This window comes from Malurus melanocephalus, unplaced genomic scaffold (assembly GCF_030028575.1).
Source record: "Malurus melanocephalus ecotype Western Australia unplaced genomic scaffold, MMel_1.1 scaffold_400, whole genome shotgun sequence".
Classification (NCBI taxonomy): Eukaryota; Metazoa; Chordata; class Aves; order Passeriformes; family Maluridae; genus Malurus; species Malurus melanocephalus.
The window spans coordinates 185,282-205,033 of NW_026623632.1; the positions used below are offsets into that span (position 1 = coordinate 185,282).

The 19,752-nt window shown below is 38.0% G+C and overlaps 1 protein-coding gene across 2 annotated transcripts in view; it reads left to right on the top strand.

Moving 5' to 3' along the window:
- Nucleotides 1-19,752, top strand: part of PDE7B (phosphodiesterase 7B) — a 168,959-nt gene that overhangs the window by 52,322 nt on the left and 96,885 nt on the right. For both annotated transcript variants that reach the window (XM_057379304.1, XM_057379305.1), the window contains exon 3: nucleotides 2,885-2,945. In XM_057379304.1, coding sequence (XP_057235287.1) covers nucleotides 2,885-2,945 — 61 coding nt within the window. The remainder of the gene's footprint in view (nucleotides 1-2,884; nucleotides 2,946-19,752) is intronic.

Consider the following 19,752-nt stretch of genomic DNA (forward strand, 5'->3'; position numbering starts at 1 on the left):
GCAAAGGCTCTCTCTCACACTTCAGGGGAATTGAACACTGGTGGCATTATTTTCAGCAGGGCTACCTCTGCGAACTCACCAGCCCAACATCCAGGACTGCACATGGCAGAGCCACTCCAGCCAGTACTGTACTAGTCCCAGCCATGAAGCCCAAACTGAGATGTAAAGTATCCCAAACTCGTATGTCCAAGATCGTTCCTCCTTGTCTCTGTGCTTTCTGACTTGTTGAAATTAAAAAAAAAAAAAAAAACAAACCAGCATCTAATGTCAAATTGCTATGATTTCTCCCCGAGAGATCCTTGACTGACTCTATAGACAACTTGGATATTTTCAGGAGGAAATGGGCAGAAGCTGTAAGATTCGTTTGGMGATGGATTGGGTCTGGAGAGACTCTTGGCCGCATCTCACAGTACCAACCCCAATGTACAAGCAGACAGAGCAAACMTAAACCAGAAAAGGAAGTAAGCCAGTCCAGGAAAAGGACAGAGGAAACTTATCCAGGCCTGGCAGGAATTCATAGCATTTGTCAGTTCAATCCCAAAGATTAAATCCTGAAATAATTCCTCAATTCCGGTTCATGGAAAGCATTTGCTAACAGCAAAAATGCCCAAACAACTCTATTCTTTGGATGAGCAAAAGTGAGTTCCTCCTGTATTTCTGTGCCAGTTCACACATCCAGAATCCAACTAGGTCTTTTTCAGATGCTCTAAGCAGTTTGGTAAGTTTATTTTTCATCCCATTGACATGTGCCCATGAACTTTTACTGGCAACAGAAATTAAATTGCTGCAGAAGCTCTTTCTCCTGGTATTTCCAGCTGCAGTGGTAGTGGTGAAAAATCTCCTAGGCTGGCTGTTGTAACATGATTTTCAAYGACTTCTGTGGGTTGTAGGCATAAAGGGAATTCAGATAAGGCTATGAACTTGGATACAGTAATCTGAAATCTTATTTGCAAAGTTTTCAAAATCCATCAATCACCACAATGGATCCTGTGGGATGGCAGGGGCCTCGGGGGAACATTAGCCGTTTTCCCAGTTTCATAACACGAGGACTGGTGAGTATTGTTAGATATTGTAAGACACTACTTTCCAGCCTGAAATGTAGTATTTATATAAATATGTCTGGAATATGCAATACCTCTGAGGGACTGAATCAAAAATAACAAAAGGTTTTCACAGAGCAGCATAACTCCAGGGGTGAGGTGGGCAGTGAATTTTGACATGCTTTCTTGCATCTGTGTTTGTGTAAGTATGCTGTGGTTGTGAAGAAGCAGCTGGGAGACTTCTGTGAAAAGATGCCTATATTTTAGCATTCTTCTTAGAAGAATAAATATCAAGTTTCTGTTTCTCCTGACAGGGAACTGGTATAAGAGCATTCGTAAAATCAGCTTTGAAATGCAAGGTGTTTTTCTTTTGCAATCTTTCAGTCGAATGTGCTCCCACCTAGGAAGGTTAATGCAGGCATCTGTTGGCTCTTTTTAGATGTACTGATATATGAAAAGAYGCTGTGTGGGACTTTTGTTTGTTTATTTGTGTTTATTTCAGTGTGAGGGAGGTGAAGAGTTTTTTTAAAAATAGTGAGTTCCAAATGTGTTGCTCATTTATGAAACTGCTGCTGTGTTTCATCTTCTTTGAAGCTTTGAGGTTTTTACTTAGCTGATTCTTTGTAGGTCTTAATATTTGCTGCAAATGTCACTTTTGTTAATGAAAACAAATGCAAAAAACTCCAGTACTAACTTCACCATACGTGCTGAAAAGGAGAAAGTACTTAAGACAGAGAAAGAAAGAGGAAGGGAAATGGACAGCTCTCAGTAATTTTTCCAAGCTTTAYTCACTCTGCTTTTATTCCTGTTTGATCACAGATACAAAACCATGAGTATGTAGGTAAGAAAGTACAGACCACCTTTACCTATAAMATGTGAGGCTATTCTTAAGACCCTCCCATGAGCTTTGAGTGCAGTGATACAAAAAGGAATCTTTCATGTAGCACCTGAAGAAACCACTGCTGCAGTTAGTGGGATCTGTCCACTGATTGTCTTTAATTGAAGCTGGATCAGATCCATGAGCCACACCAACCATGTTTCTCCTGGCAGCTAAACTGACAGGCCTGCCTGCAAAAACTCAAAAATGGTATCTTGTCTTTGAAAAAACCCGAGATTTCTGCGTGCTGATCACAACTCTAATGGCATACTTTGATTGGGAATATACAGGGAGTGAATCATCCTTGATGATYGGGACAGACATCTGTCTTGATAACACACCTGTACATATGAGCATTATTTTTCATTAGCAAAGCATCTTAGCATAGAGGTATAAATTACTTGCWCCTTATAGAACCTGATTTTACTCATAAGTATTATGGAGAGTTCACATTTTGTGACACCTTTCCTTAAAAAATATTTGAAACTTAGAAAATATTTGCATCTTTTACAAAGATACAAGATTCTGGACCAGCACAGCAGAGTTTTGTTTTCAGATGGATCATTTCACAGACCCTGTTTAGGGTGCAGCTGTGTGACAGCCAAATCATCGCACTAAAGAGGGTTCAATGGCTACCAGTCCTAAATGAGGCCTCCTGAATGACTGGGTCTGATGGTAACAAGCACTAACACGGATCAGACAGTGGCTTAAGACAAATCCAAAGGCAATGGATGTTACCTTGAGGTTTTCTCAGTGAACACCCTGGAGTGCAGCGCTGACCTATCCTTGTACGTTTGCAATGTCCACTTTTTTTCTCAGACTTTAGCTGCCTGCGAAGACTTTCATTTATCCAACGCACCTTGAACATCTCTAGTTGCCAAAATATAAACAGAGGTATCAGAGGATGAGGACAGGGATACTATCACTGAGTCTTTAACTAAATATGCCCTTATTTTTTTTTCCCCAGAGGTGCGGAGAAATCTCATTTGATAGTCCTGACCAGAATGCCAAATGTGTTCGCATGCTAGGTAAGGGCAARAGTCTCCTCCCTTTTTTATTCAAGTCTGTGTATATGGAAATATGTTTAATTGGGTATTTCTTCTCAAAAGTACATGATAATGACCATGATGATCCACAATGGCATTTACACAGCTCATCCACATGTAGTCCTCATTAATATATTCTTTATGGTGAACTTCTAATTATTTAAACAAAGTRTATATATTTCAATAGTGTCCATGTGCATAGATGAAAATACAGCTGTAGCAACATTGTAATTGGAACCTCTGATGTGCTTAAGTCCAGAACTCATATTCAAAAGCTGACACTCTGTACTTCTAAAGCCAGTATTAATTTCACAAAAGTTTCCAGATCAGACCTTCAGCTGCATCAATTGGGAAAATTTCAGTTACTATGACTATACTGATTTGCACTGGTGTAGCTTTGTAAAAATTAATATTAAATAGAAGTGTCTATTCTTTGGAAACAATACATGAATATTCCACTATGTTTCATTAATTTGTGTGACCAATTTTGTTGTTATTGCTTGTTTTGTCTACCATGCTAATACTGAAACATTAACAGCATGGCTAGTGTCACAGTGAAAGGYAGGGAGTAAGTGTCTAAAAACCTAAGAGATAATGTTTACTCAGAAAAAAAAAAAAATTAAGTCATGAAACACTTTCAGGATTAAGCTTTAAATTCGAAGTCCTTGGACCTACCAGGGAAGAGATAAATATATGCTGCAAATTAGAGCATTGCATCTGATAATGTGAAGATTGAAATAGCCACAATTTTTAAAAACTGCAACTGGCAATGTCAACGAACTTAATTCCCATCTGGGTGCAGAGCTGTATGCTCTGTAATAACAGATTTTGTGGTTTGTTGTTTATATTCATTAAATTCTATTGTCACAATAGACTATAATTGCTGCAGAGGGAATCTGTCATGCTTATGGTGCACAGATCCCAACAGATGAACTGACACAATGGGCCGTAATGATCTGTTACATCAATGATCCATGGTTAGAAGTTCTTAATGGAACAAGCTGACAAAAAAGATACATTTGTGATCCTTTATCATGCCAATTATAATGTACAGTGTAAATACAATTGAGTTCCTAATACTCTATTCTAGGGAAGTTATATCCATGCAAATGTTATTATGCATTAGGGGGAAGAATGGGGGATGGGAGAGAGGAGAACAAAAAAACCCTTCTACATGGATTGGTTCATCATTTCCTTTGGCATTTTTATAACAAGTCAGTCTAAAACTGGGAGCTTGACATCCCCCTTAGTGCAAACAATGCTTTAGGTAAGAAGTGTTTAAGTTAGGTAAGATCCTGTTTCTGTTATATATATTATCTATGTCTTGTGGTATGTATGCGTACAAGAATGAGAACATATGCTGCGCTGTGTAAAGAAACTGCTAGGAATGTAAAAATGGCTCCAAGAGCACATGCCAAAGGTGTAACTGATTCTCAGAGGTTACATCTTTTTCATTAAAAATTATTTCGCCTGCTGTTGTTATTCTTCAACATCTCTAGTAAATTAAGGACTGTAGTGTCATCCACGATATAGAATTTCACATTTCACCCCAAGGTATCCCAAATCATGTACAGAGCTGAAACTACTTTAAGCGCAATTTGTGTACTTCAGAACTGGCTCTGTAAGAGGTGTGGGAAGGAAAAACTAACAAGTACAAACACAGYAGAAACTATGGTTTCTCTGAGAGTGACTACTGGAGACAAGCACCATTGTCTCAATTTATCACAGAAATTGTGTGGTTCTGCTAGCATTGTAAAGCCTTAGGGTGTCCATCCTGGRCACCTTTCCTTTCATACTAAACTTGTAGGGAAGAGCAGGAGCCAGAAACTGTGCAGCCTAAAAGGCCTAAGACTTTGTGTGGAATGTGTCATGGAGTGCCCATCTTACATTTTACAAGGGAGTTGAATTTCCAAGAGAATGTAACACAGTTTGTCACTGATCAATGCAAAGCTGACATTATTAATGTCTGTGGGTGTAACCAGTGAACAAAKCGCAATGTGCCTTCAGAGAGGGACATCTTTCTGGACTGCTCTGTCTTTGAAATATGCTGAAACAGTCGTGCTGTCATTTAATGTAACAGTGGCACAGTGCTGGCAGAAATCTAGAGGGCAAGTCCCAGCAACTGCAAAAGGATAATTACTCTACTGAGAAAAGACGCACAGGAGCCTGGAGTACTGGTTGTATTTCTTCAGGGATCTTTGATGCAAGATCAGGCTATACTTGAAACTGCACATTTTTGAGTTGTACTCTAMAATGGTAGTCGCTGCTTTTGACAGACAATGCCTGTATCTGCTTYATGCTATTGGTTTTGGGTTAGCATCAAATTCAAAGATTTTTAGAAGTAATGCCAGGCTTGCCAYTGAGTGCACATTGCTTGAGGTAACATGGATTATGTGTGTATGAAGTTATTTTTCTATAAARGTTGAGCAAGTTGGGTTTGCAGTAGAAATCCTATCTTCCTGCTACAAACCAGTAAATAATAGATTGAAAAATGCCAAAATGCTTACAATGCCTACAGTGAAAGTAGGCACTCAACCTGAAGATCACTCAACCTGAGATTAAGAGCATAGAATCATATTAATGCCTCATCTTTGAGCATCAGAGTGATGGATATTTATAATTCAAGAGTAAAAAATAGTTTACACAAYAGAATTAAATGGCCACTTAGCAGTGTTTCCTGAGGATAAAATAGATAATAGCTATGTGCTCTGACCAGAAAATGTTTAGTAGTAATGTAATTATCTATACTAAAGTCATTACAGAAAATTATGTTTTCCCTCTTATTTTTTAAGTTGTGCTTGTTTCTTTACACTTCCGTGTCGTGATTAATCRCAGCTGGCAACCAAGTACCATGCAGCCACTCACTCACTTCCCCCACACTGCAGGAGCTGAATCAGAAAGAAGTAAAACTTGTGGGTTGACACAGGAACAGTGGAAAAATTGAAACATAAAATATGATAACAATAATAAAAACAATAATAATAATAGTGGTAATGAAAAAGAGAGAGAGGAATAAAACCCAGGAGAAACAAGTGATACACAATATGATTGCTCACCACCTGCTGACCAGGGTGACCAACAGTTCCCAGCCAACACTCACACACACACAGAGAAGTTTATTTCCTGATCATGATGCTCTGTGATAYAGAATATCCCTTTGGCAACTTCAGTGCACCTGCTCACTGTCAGAGTATGGGAAACCAAAAAGTCTTTGACTCACAGCAAGCACTATTGAACAAAAACTATGACATCAGTGTGTTATCARCATTATTCTCATACTAARTTAAAAACATAGCACTGTATCAACTACTAAGAATAAAATTAACTCCATCCCAGCCAAATCCAGGACAATATGTTGTACCATTGAAGCAACACAATTTTGATAACTGTCACAGAAGGAAGTCAGTCAGTTGCCCACCTTAACTTCTGAAGACCTGAAGTGTTCAAGTCCTAAATCTATCACAGGTTTCTTGAATATGGCATTGGATAAGACTTTGAACCCTGCACATTCATTTTCCTTTGAAAAATGGGAAGATAAGTGCTTCCTCACTTCTTAGGAACAAGAAGAATAAATTTAAAGTACAATGAGAAGCYGAGGTTCTATAGTAATGCAAGTAATAAAAATACCACACTCAATAAAAGTGTTATCAGAGGTTAGCCTTGAATCTCCAAGTCTGTCGGGAGATAATGGCAGCTCATCAGCACTTCCAGGGCAAGGAAGGAAATCTGAACTGTACTGCTTAAATTGGAGCTGTTATCAAATTAGTGACGGCTCTTAGCCATGAAAAAAATTGTCTGATAATTCTGAACAGGATGCCAAAAAACTTCTACTTTATGCTGCACTCTRGAAGTTAGAACCCTGGGCTCCTCATGTTCTTTACTTATAATGATTTTGACTTAAAAAATTATAGTTAGCACAAAAATTGAGATTATAGAAATGTACTCACTGTGTGGTTATCAGTCTAGAGGTTTATATTATGAAAGGCAGAAGGGAACTATCCCTCTCCCTAAAGCACCCACTGCTATTTTCAGTGGTACAACGTGAGGTTAATTTTTCCCATATGCAGACAGACATGTTCTGGGCTGGGACATGATAGTGTCATATCATGCAGAGATAATTGGGTTAGTTTGCTGTGAAAATTGCTGGTTGGATGCCTAAGCCAATTAACTCTGCTGGAAAGGATTGCATATGAGCTTGTAAGAGTCCAAAGTTAAGGCAACTTAACTGGTTCTCACTTCTCAACTAGCTCACCCAAAGCTAACTCAGTAACCTCCATGTGGCAGAGCATTGAGTTTTAAGAATGTATCCTGGAAAAAGTAAGTTCCCATATCTGGCACAAGGACTAGCAACACAGAAGGAAAAATGTCTTCCAACTAGAAGGCAAACTTCAGGTTATATATATATATATATATATATATAAAATAAATACCACTATTTTTACATATATATATGTATGTATAAATTTGTTTCTATAAATAAATATCTGTTTATACAGAATAGATATGGTTATCCTTGTACATGCTGTAGAGAAAATAGGCAGAACACATCATAACACATACAAAATTAAATCATCTCTTCTGTTTTAATCTGTTCAACCTTATTGATGATAATGAAGCAAGGGGGATGGATGATAAATGCAAATTATTTAGTTTGTTGCTCCAGCAAGCAGTCTTTCACCACCAGATCTAGTCTTTAATTCTAAATGAAATGCTGGCTAGATTTGGAGGASGTCACATCTCTTGCTGGCCAACTCTGCAGCCTGCAGAAATTCTTCCAGGGGAAATGTGAATTACCCTCAGTAAGGACTGGTTGGTAAGATGAAAATACAAGCCTTCCAGATGCCCAATGGCAAAAGGTTGAGGTGCTTTCTTTTCATTACTGTAAATTCCATGCAGATAGGAATGATGTGGCTGAGTTTTGTTTCCCATTTGGTGCAGACGTAATCCTTGAAAAAGCAGACAGATGAATCCTTGTTTGGAATAAAAGTAGTTTCCTCACAAATAGCCTATTAAAATTAATTAAAAAAAAAACCAAACAATTATTTAAAAAATTGTGGCAATGCCACCATTTTTTTTAAATTCTCCAGACAACAAGTACATAACTCTGTTGCTTTGAGGCAATAAACGTTTYCATGTTCCAGCACAGAGAGGTGTCTACCTCACTCTGTCTACCTCACTCATCSCCCCCAAAAGTTGTTTGGTGGCATACTTCCCCCTTCTATTGCCTAYAAAGAGTTACGGGTAAAGGAATCAGCATTTAGCCATTAAATTAGTTTCATGGATCCAGCTCCAGTCATGGTGGCTCTTTGCCCAYAGCAGAAAACCACTGCACATTTGAACAGGGTTGGCAGCCACAGCTTAAGAGAGAGCAACATTACTGGAATAACAACTGTGTTGAAAGCCAGGAGAGGGGTACTGGCAAGGCTCTGGCTGGCTGGTGTCTGCCTTATGTAACCATTGAACTCACCTTCACTGGTGCTGAAAAAATACCTGTTAAAACTGACTTTGCAAAGCTTGATCAGGTAAATAACCATGTAACTTAATGGGGGAAAAAAATACTTAAGAGTAATTAAATGTGTCAACTTGCCCTGCAGCAAAGGGAGAAAAAGAAATGAGGCATCTGCTCAAATGGTTCTGCACTGGTGAAGTGCAGTTGTGCAAAACTTCGTGGAGCCCTTGCTGACTTCATTTGAAATGTGACCCAAAASTTCTCTGAAACGCAAAACTTCTACTGAAACTGATAGTCCTGCATGAGCAATGGTGTTCTAAATAGTCAAATATATGGACTATTTCTATCCCAGTCGTTCAAAGACTTACACATGTGCTTGACCTTATGCAGACTAAGTATACTGTCTGTGCAAATGAGATGAAAATAAGCACATGAATTAAGTTTTGCAAAGTTAAGCAACATATTTATGGGGAAAAGGCCTAAAATCTACAGTGAGTAGCAAGAAGTCTATACTCATTGCTACACTGCCCATCAGGATTACTCAGAATTTCATAGCTGTCAGAAGGGAGAGGCTTAGGATGTCTCCTACAAAAAGATAGGCTTCTATTCCATGAGCAGCTTGCAACACAGGATGAAGAGAAGCAGGTTTTTCCATTTATAAAGCAATGGTGTGAAAGCATACAGAAAGATAAACAGCATGTCTCCTTTTGATATCCTGTTAATGTAGATAAAGTCAAATTTAAACATGTAAGTCAATGCTTCAAGTTTTTCACTTATATTTCATAGTCTAACTGCTATTCTCTACTAACAATTTATTCCAATGAGAACAGGATTGTATAGATAGGACCTATGGAACTGTAGTTCTTCTACCCAACTGAGTAGACAAAAGGTAGAGATTTTCAAATAATTTCTAACACTTTTCCCTTTTTTCTCTAAAATAACATTCCAGTATGTTAGCACAATTTAAAAGTAAGACCGAACTCCTAATGTTGCAACTATGCTTTTAAATTGCTTTTAAGAAGTGGATCCTCTGTGTCCTTACCATCACTGAAATAGAAGTTTATTGCTCATTTATGTCACTTAAGACGTGAGTTGATTGTATCTTCCTGAAATGCAAAACTTCCTAAATCTCATCTGTTTTCTCCAAGAACACTCATGATTTGGTGGCCACAGTGGTACAGAGCAGCTAAAGACTTGGTCTATAGCCCCATGCTTTATGTGGAAGGCAGTGATGCCCGGCTGCTGACATTGCTGCTTGGGGACAGAGAGTGGCAAAGCAGTGGGCATGAGGCCACAACAGCGACTCCTTTGCCAAGGATTTTATAGTGTACACATGCCATCACTGCGCCACTTCATCACCGTGTTATGGTTTCATGTTAAACAAGTAGGAACCCTTTGTCCTTACTATGATAAGATTTGTGCCTAAAACCACAAAAAAATGTAAATATCAAATCCAGMTTCTAGTTTCATGATTATTTGATTAATTTGGGTAAGAAATTATAAAAAAGAAAAAGATTAAATAGATTTAAATTCATGATGCCCTAAGAATATTTGAAAGAGCAGTTCTGTAATAGCATCTTATTATTTCACTAATTTTGATCTAATTGCTATTTTAGGTAATTATACAGGCTGGTAGTTGAGTGACAGTGACCACTTGTTTATCCTGTTCTGTCCTGTAAATCAGGTCAGACTGAAACTACTTCTCTTGCAGTATTTTACCTTTCAGAAAGGTGCTGAAGGAGACAAAAACCRGCCCTGGCCTTTTGAGCAGGCACATAAAACTCTTTTCTAAATGTAATTTATGGTTCTTCATTTTCTATCCCATAAACATGAACTTGAATYATATCTAGTTTTATCCTGTGTTTAAGCCTGGTACAGGAAAGAGATGGGGGTGTCAGGGTACCTGTAGAAAATGCAGCAATGAGGATTTGGCAGCATTTATATAATGTAGGCATAGCATGATGTGCTTTCTCTCTAGAAAAGAGTGTTATTGTGTTGCCCTCATCTGCAAAAGCCATTCATTKGGACCAGGAGATCTAGATGAGATTCAAAAGCTGAAGACACGATTAAAAAAGCCTCCAGCCCCGCAACTAGAAATACTCCAAAACCCTGAATCCTCAGCTTCTCTTTCTATCAAAAAGGGTTTTTTACTTGTCTGAGAGTCTCACCACGTACCACATTTAGAAAAAAGCTACAGATTTCCGAGTCTGTCCAGCCGTTGCACTCAAAGCATGGCTACAAATACTTGAAAGTTCTAGCGGGCTGCAAAGCCCAGCGTCTCCTTTTCTGTCCAAAACATGCTGCAGAAAGAAGGGTTGCATTCTGCTGTCCATTCATGTAATAATCTAGTGGAAGTTCAAACTTCTAATTCTGAGATTTCATAATCCTAAAACAATTAAACCTCACGGCACTCACCTTTTTCTTACCCACCAAAATAAAAGAAACACAGGTTGGGATTAAGTGCTGTTTTATCTATTGACCCTGTACAAGGACAAATGCTGTATATGACTCCAGCAGGATAAGAAATAGGCCCTTGCATCTGGGGAAGCACACATGCGTGAGACAAGAAGAGTCCTGAGTTTTGTTTCACAGACATTTCCTTTTTTTTTTTTTTTTTAAACTAAGCACTTCTTAGAAAAGCAGAGGAACAGTGGCTTGATTGATTTACTTAAGATGATCTCATATGTTATTTCATGGTATTTGTCACATGAGTTATTGCTGATCCCCTGTTGGAAAATAGATTTCAAGTGCCTATTCASTCTGCTTCCTCACAGTTTGATTTTTCCTCATGCCTAACCTCGTGCCCAAACACGGACTGCATTCACRTAGTTTCCCATCTTCTTTGTCCAAACTGTTATGAGTGGGTTGTGTTCCCCAAAGTACTTGCTGTACAGAAAATTGCTGTGACTAACTGTACTGCTGTAATAATGTTCTCAAAAGATGGGGAGGGGGGAAAGAAACTCCAAATTGGGGACCAAATTGGAGAWGAAAACACTTATTCACAGTTTTACAGCAGCAATCCCTTCATAATAGCATAATGAAATCTCCAGAGAAAGCTTTTCAAAATTAGATTCAAATTGTTCAAATTTATAATTTGTGGTTTGAGCTCATCTCTAGCAATTAATCTTTGCTTCTTTAATTATTACTTGGTGATACTCTGCAATATCCTGCAGATTATTGTGTAGCTACCCTTAGAAAGAGTGATTTATGTCTGAGAAAGCCTTGGAAATCCTGTGCTTTCAAGCACTCAATTCCTGGCTGTACATGCTCATAAAATTCTCAGGTTAAGAAGGCATTTCCCTATATTCTTCTCTGCTTTATGTTATAAGGATGTCTCATATTCTGGAGGTAAAAGTTTTTGCTGTTCTAAAATACTGCTAATAATTTCATCATCCTTACTGAGAATTGGGAGTATAATATTTGTAGGAATATTTTCATGTCTGGTATAAATAAAGGAAACTACCAAATCAAAACCCTGCTGTTCTTTTGCCTTGTTAGCTGAGTAACTACTTTTCCTTGAGGGCTTTAGCTTCCTTTTTCTTTAAACATTTTTTTAATAATAAATTGTCATTTCTAACTGTAATCTGTTGTCTTCTTGTACATTTCATAAAGCATGAAGTTGCTCTGTTAGATCATCCATTGATCATAAAACTACCTTAACATGTATTTGCATATTCTTGCTGGAGCCAAAAAAGGAGATYGAAATAAGTTTCCTTGCCAGAGTTATTCACAGTGTCCAGAACTGTGCATGCTTAAGCCCTGATCTGATCCAAACACTTGAGGCTCTGGGCTTATGAAATCATGGAGTAGGACTGTGAATATTGGTAGTAAATGATAGAAATTCTGTTTAGCAACAAGAAATGGAATTTCTAAATCACAGCTGGCTATGTCAAGAGATAAATGTATTTCTTACGGGAAAGTTCAGAGAGGTCTCCTACTGGAATTCCCTTACAGGGCATTCTTCTCAGTCGGCAGAGGAAACAATGCTGAAGACAGATGGGATGTAATTAATCTAACAGAATATTTGTAAACTTCTGTAAAAACCCTTTAATTTAAAAGTCTACAGCCATCATCCCTTTTGTAGCAGAAAAGAAWGAGGTGCTTCCTTCAGACTTAGATCATTGCAAAAGTGATATATAAAACTGGTCTGAGGAATCCTACCTAGACACTGCCTATTTCACCCAGTGACTCCTCAAGAAACTGAAATGTGGATGGGAGCAGTTGGAGGAGAATAATCTTACTCCTGGGGTACAGACATTGTTTTTCATGGTGGTCAAAGCACTAAGATTTGAAATATATGGGATAATGTTCCCTATACTTTAAAAAATAGGCTAATCAACTTCACCTGCAAGATAATATATTGGGTTTTAACATAAAATCAAGTTCTAAATTTTCTGGATATTTATAGAAAAGTATTTGTGGAAAATTGTTTTTATTAATTGAATTATTTTCCTYATTATTTTCGTGAAATCTTCATTTCTCTTACTCTCTCTTTGTTTCTCTCCACCTGTGACATAGCAAYAGGATATTTTCTGACATCTGAATAGCTCCTGAATTTGAGTTGAATAAAGTAAATTGAAAGCATGACAAAGGATTTTTCAAATGCTTAATGGGTCCAGCACACTGCCCCATGGGTAGAAAAATTGACTGTATTATGAAATCTTTAGATATGAGCACTAAATTCTGCCATTAACATGTGAAACATAGTTTTGATTTTCAGAGCATTGTAAACATCAATCCACAGTAAAATTTTTAAGAAGGGTACTCTATAATTTATTTTTGTAAATAAAGTATACACAGTAGTGATTTAGATCATTTTGTGAGTGTGTTCTTGAGATTCTATGCCAATTAGAGCAAACTTTGTTTTGCATTATGAAGCAGTCTTGGAATCAAGGCTTTCACAYGTAAAAAAGCAAGCCCTGTGCTCTGGGAGCACTTCTAGTGAATTCTGCTACTAGACATCTAATCCATGGACATAGAATAGAAGTAGTCCAAACAAAATCCTCCAGAGCACACACACTGCAGACCTGGGGGCCTCTGCTGCAGCTGTTTAACTCAGCCAATCTKCTCTTCTTGTGCTCCTTCTTCTCTGAACCTTGCCAGAGAGTCAACACCCATTGGGACTTCAGCCCAACAGCTGCTCGAACACACACACACTTCTGTATCCACAAATTTCCTTCAAGACCATTCAGCTCAGTTAAGATTCAACTGAGGGTGCTTAGGATGCATGTAATTCATAATCTGTGACAGGCTGCAAGCGTGTGCTTATTGTGTGCCTACTTCCAGTACACACTCCATCAATCTGTGCATGCAGCCTACAACATTGTCAGGAATTTGTCTGATGCACTCACATCAAGGACAAGTTGATGGGGGATGGCAAATATGATTTAGCCCAATGAGAAATTTGTCCTTTTTGAAACATAAAGTGAAATGATTTTCAGCTTTAGATCAGGATTTCACACTTAATAAATTAAGCACAAGATTAATATAAAGCAAATTTAATTTAACACTTAATTMAAAGGAATTATTCATATTGCAGAGCTTTGTTTATTGGCATACAATAATGARACCCTCACATTTTATTCATGCATATATAAGACAAATTATTATTGAGGTACCTTTTTGTTTTATAAGACAGTGCTAATGAAAGGAACTCAGAAATACTGGGATCGCACATTTTAATGGCAGACTTTTCTTAGAAGAAAGYAAGGACTGGTGGACTAGAATCAACTTCTCCATCTGAAAATAGTGCCATAAACTGACAGCAGAATTGTATAACATTATCATGACAAGAATTACCTTGCAGACAGAAGGACAGTTACCTTCAAGTGTCTTTTTAGACACTTAGATGATATGTAAAGATAGCTCATACAGATACAAATACATTTGTTTTATTATTGTTTTTGTTGATAAATACTCTATTGTCTCAAAAAGAATCCTGTGCATTTTCACTCCATGAGTTGTATTTCAGGTTTCTACAAAAGTAGGAACACAAATTTATAGTTAAGGTACATGACTGGAAACACTGTCAAGTCTCAGAAAGTGTTCTAGAACTTTGATGCTTGAGACAGGCAGTTGTCAAGAGAAAGGTCATTGTCTAAGAAACAGACACAAATTTTACTTCCCTCAGCTCTAACTGCCCTGTGAAGACTTTCTAATGGAACATAATTTCTTTACCTATTGGTTTGCAGAGTTACATATTCACCAAATTGGGTCAGTATCTGCAACACAACAAAACCATCGTTAAACTRGTATTATTTGGCTTTGCTTTGCAAACCTCAAGAAGTGTTGCCAGTACACTTGGCCACGCTGTAAATTTTCAATTAAAATCACCATGGGACTGCTGCTATGGAAGGAGTTGTGAAGATGTGAAAGTAAGCTAAGGGCTAGCACAAATTTTTTGACTTCCCAGCCAGTAGCTACATGATGCAATAATAGCAGTCACTGACAGAGCTCTATTGGAAAARGAAGACAACCAGCAGATGCTGGTTGTAATTCCCTGTAATTCATTGTAATTCCTTGTTATCAGCAGAGCATGTAACAACAGACATGAATCTGCTTTATCAGAGGTGCTGATAYGTCCAGGGAGCTACCACATTTAAGGCACAAGTGCAATTGCTGCCATTGTACATTTGTCCTAGAGGGCTCTTGAGGCAAGTATGCCATAATATTTTAGGAGCCAGAAGAATCCAAATTTGCATTACTTTAATTGTTAACATATTTCACTTTTCTTTAAAAAATCATAAATCATTATGTCAAATCACATTTATTTTCTGTTGTTTGAGAGCAAGACTCAGGGCTTTTGAAGTCTGTGTACTATTTGTTTCACGGGGGAAATGACATTATAATAGCCCGCAGAACAGTTTAGAGAGAAAATGYCATTGGTTTTGGATATTTTTATTTTAATCCAAACCAGTTTCTCTGTGACATGAAGGAATCTGTGTTTGGTTTAGGCAGAACCAYCTTAGATACCACAGTTGCTTCAAATTGTGCAGCTCTTTGAGACAAAACAAAAAGTCTTTTGATAATTGATAACTGAATAAACAAAGAGGAAACTGGAGGCAGATGTGTGCTGGAAAGCTTTCTGAGATCCTAGAATGGGATGGGGGAGAGTTTGATTTTGATTTTAAGCAGAAGCACCACAATTCTCTCTTCACCCTGTACATTTCCTACTTGACATTTTTTGTTCCTAATCTTTGTTGGGGGAGGGTGTGTAATTTTAAGTGAATTTCCAGTAGTAGTTCTAGAAAGGTTTTAGCCTGACAGCTGTGCAGCCTCAAGTCCTCCCTCTGCAAAACAGCATAAATCCCTCTAACGCTGTCCTGCCAGAAAGCCAGAAAGCTCTTTYCTCGAAATGGAAAGATCATCTGCAGGAATTACTAAGATACTAGCACCTTTATCCATCTGGTTTTTATGTTCTTGCTGAAGCTGCCTCAAGAGTAACAAGATGTGATGCAGGATCTCATGTTATGGACATATTTAACTCCATTGGTAGGAGCTACACCAGAGGTACAGGTTCAYATAGGCAGGGCCCATCATTCAGTTCCTGTCCTTATTTTTGCTGTCACTATGCTCACTTCTCTTCCACTCAAAAAATTGCCTGCCTTTGATAACAAGTATGCATCTAAGCAGGCTTGAAGAAGAATTTCTTCAGAAATGTTTGACAAAAATTGTCTTCCTGAAATTAGATCTTGTAATTATATTTCAGTAGAAGATGAAAACTTGAGACCCAAATCCAGCAGATTTTAGCAGAAATCCTTTGGCTGGCAACAAGCTTTAGATTCAGAAAAGTTGATGTGGTGTTTAAGAGGCGGGGTTGTTGAAGGTCTGTGTGCTTCAGTCTTTTATGTGGGAGGTGCATCACTGTGTCTCTCACTGAGTTACTCCAGCATGTGACAGGAGTCCCCGGTGACAGCTCACAGCAGTTCAGCTCGGCTGAGTAACCTCAGTCACAGAAGAAAAATGGGAAAAAGAGACAGACATGTTAAGGTTCATCTGAAGAATTCCTACAGCATTTGTGAATCATTTACAGATGAAAAATTATTTTTTTTGTTTGTTTGTGGAGGAAAATGAGCACTAAACTGCTCTGACAAATAGAAAAATCCCTGTGGAATTCAGGAAATCTTTGATTAAAATAGTTTGTAGCCAAAATTTCCATTTCTACCATGTTTCTTTATGGAGCTTACTCACTTAGAGCTAACAAATAAGATCTCTAGTGACCCAGTCTTGTGGTAGTAAACTCATCTGACATAAAGGAAGATGAGTTGGAATAACACAGTGATATCGATGATGTAAGGAGAAGGAYGGAGCTAATGCAGTGCCTAAATCAGCTGTAGATCAGCACTGTTGTGCAGCTTGTGAGAGTGTCCTGCTGATGGAGGAGCTGTCTGCTCGACAAAATATAAAATTCTGCTCTTAATGCCCTTTGCTCACTGATCCTGCAGCATCTCTTTTGTCAGAGCAGTTGTTACGATACTGTAAAACAGGACTTCTTCAGTTTTAAAATAAATAAGTCAGGGGTTTTTATCCTCTTTAATTGTTGGTGCAATGTGTGGCAACACATTGCTCTAAATTGGATTTAATTTGGCAACGGATGAGAATCAAGGAGGGTTTTAGTCATCTTCCCTCTGTTTCGAGTTGGCCAATGCAACATCTGCTCCCACGTTCCAGGCTGTTTTCTCCCACGAGTGCTGGTGCACAAACACTTGCCAGTTACCCTTATGACTATCCCAAAAACAAACAAAGAAAGAAGCTGTTTTCAATCAAGTTTGCGAAGCCAGACCACCAGAATGAATGTATCTTGCTTGGTAGAACAGCTCTTTGTCTACATTTTCCTTGTCATCATAAAGCTACCCTAAAGTGTTGGCTGGTGTGTAATGCAAGACTTTGCAGCAAATTATTTGTAATTTTTCCAAGGCAAAACATCACAGCAATTTGTGCCTGAGTCTGCCTGACAAGTGCAAATGCCGATTCAAATGGGGAACTCAAATATGCAACAAAAGTAGCAACACTGGAACAGGAAAACTGCAGGTTCAGTTTTTAAAGTTATAAAGTATTGAAATAGTCACTCCAGTCCCAGTGGAACTTTGAAAGCATCTTCACATAGGTTATCAGCCAGTTAGAAAAATAATAAGAACAAACTCATGGCAAACATTCCCTGTTTGCTTGAGGACTCTCAGTCCTGCATTTCATTTGGCTCACAARCACCTGACCAATTTGTTAACCATAGAGAGCTACTGTAAAGCTACTTGAAATTTAAACTAAAAAAACCTTAAATAAAAAAGGCTGGCTTTAAAAGACAAAAATAAATTGCATTTTAAAATTAAGCTGCTGTGTTAATCTGCTCCAGCTAAAATCACACACACTGCTGAAGAAGCATTCCTAAGCTGTGGTCTCTGAACTAGATGTCCCCTATGGAAGTCCATGTCATAAAATCCAAGAAGTCTGTGAAATTCAGACAAGATTACTGTTCTACCTCATCCTAAATGCATGTCATATGTCATAACCATTACATTATAAAATAATTTCACTCTTGTGTACACATAAACAACTAATCTTGAAATTTTTATGGCACAGACAGGCTATTCTTGCTCAGTTCACCTAAAGCTGCAGGCAAGGTGTTCTGCTTGGAGCTACAAGCAGTGGAAGAAGCCTTCCTCCTGGCAGACAGTGAAATTTAATCTGCTCCCCCAATTTATGGATAACCTTTTAAATGTTAAGCTGATATATAAATTCCATGCTCAGTTTTATTGTTACATAAAGAAAAGGCATCTCTTTTCCTCCTGGTCTTATTTTGTAATGGTCACCGCTAGAGCTTGTGATGAGCTGTACTGAGAACATGAACTGGAGTGAGCCCAAGGGGACTCCAGTAAAAGTGCTTCTYATCTGGCTGCAAATAGGATGAAAATATGAAAGCAGAAGTGGCTTCTGAGCTCTGTCTCAACCTGAGGTTCTTTTGAGTATGTTCACGCTCAAATCCTTCAGGCATCGCCTGGATTCTAAAGTTAAAAAGCAAAAAAACAGCAAGAAATTTGTGCCGAGCAGTGTTGAAGCATTTTCAATGTCAAACAAAAGTTAAGTGGGAGTTTTCAGGGTCTTATCCTTGGATTTAAGCACAAAATCCTATTTGGAATTCTAAAATCCCCGTTCAGGAACATTTTGTGGATCTAGTCCGTAACATCTTGATGACCTATGCCGTGTTTTCTCATTYGCTGAGAAACAGGGACTGATAGATCTCTTCTGTAATATCCATATATAGCAGCTGTAGGCCACTTCTAATCATCAACATTCTTTAATTATTAACACAAGTTTTATTAGTTATGAGTCAAAAGCTTATCTTTTTCTGGCAAAGGGGTGGGAAGATAACTTCTCTTTGTGGCAGTAGACATTTTTAAACCAATAACCCAAGATTCTAACCAGACTTAAATATATTAAGTGCAAATMTCTGTTTAATTAGTGCATTATATAGCTAAATTGGTAAATAAATAATATCCATTAAATAGCTATTTATATTAATGAATATCCCAAACAATCCTGTAATTAAATTCATGCCTTCTTTTTCCAATTTACAGTGACTCTTATTCTAAACTGTAAAATATGTTATTGCACAATCGACATCACCTTCTAATCTATTCTTAGGAAGCATTTTAATGATAACACTTATTGTTCTAATAGTGCTTTTCAGTCTTTATTGCTTATAGGATCTAAGGCTAGTCAGAAATTGAATGCTTCTYTCTTTGTGGAGTGATTGTTCCCTGTATATAAAAGTTTTGGGGTTTTTTTCCCAGTGCAAGACATTTCTGTCCTTGCAATTTGTAGCTACTGGCCTTAACAAGAACTTGGAGTAAAATAAGTGCAAATCACAAATATGACTTGAAGATTTCCTAAATGTATTTGCTGCTTTGTCTCTCATAGGAGAGACTTCCCCTGGATTCCCCAGCCACATGTGCACACACTATGMAGGAGGAAGTGCAGTGAATGCAGTTGGCTTATCCCCCCCAGGAGTTCCCTCTGGTAGAGTATGTCAAAGCACTCCCAGCCTCAGTCTGTCAGGTCTGCTCAGATGTTTTGGAAGACAGCGTGCTCTGAATGGGAATGTAACAATAGCAGGCTGATTTTTCAGCAGCCAGCACTGATAACTCTGATAAACAGTCTTCTTGAGGTAAGAAGTGACGCATATCAGAGGTTCCTGCCTTAGATGCCAAGGTTATTCGTCATGTAATTGGATATTGTTGGAGAAAACCATAATTATCTTAGACTTAAAGGCATAAGGCCATCTACTTGATAACATGTGGTCAAAGATAATCGTTTGCTGCTGAATCCACTTTAATCTTTCCTTTT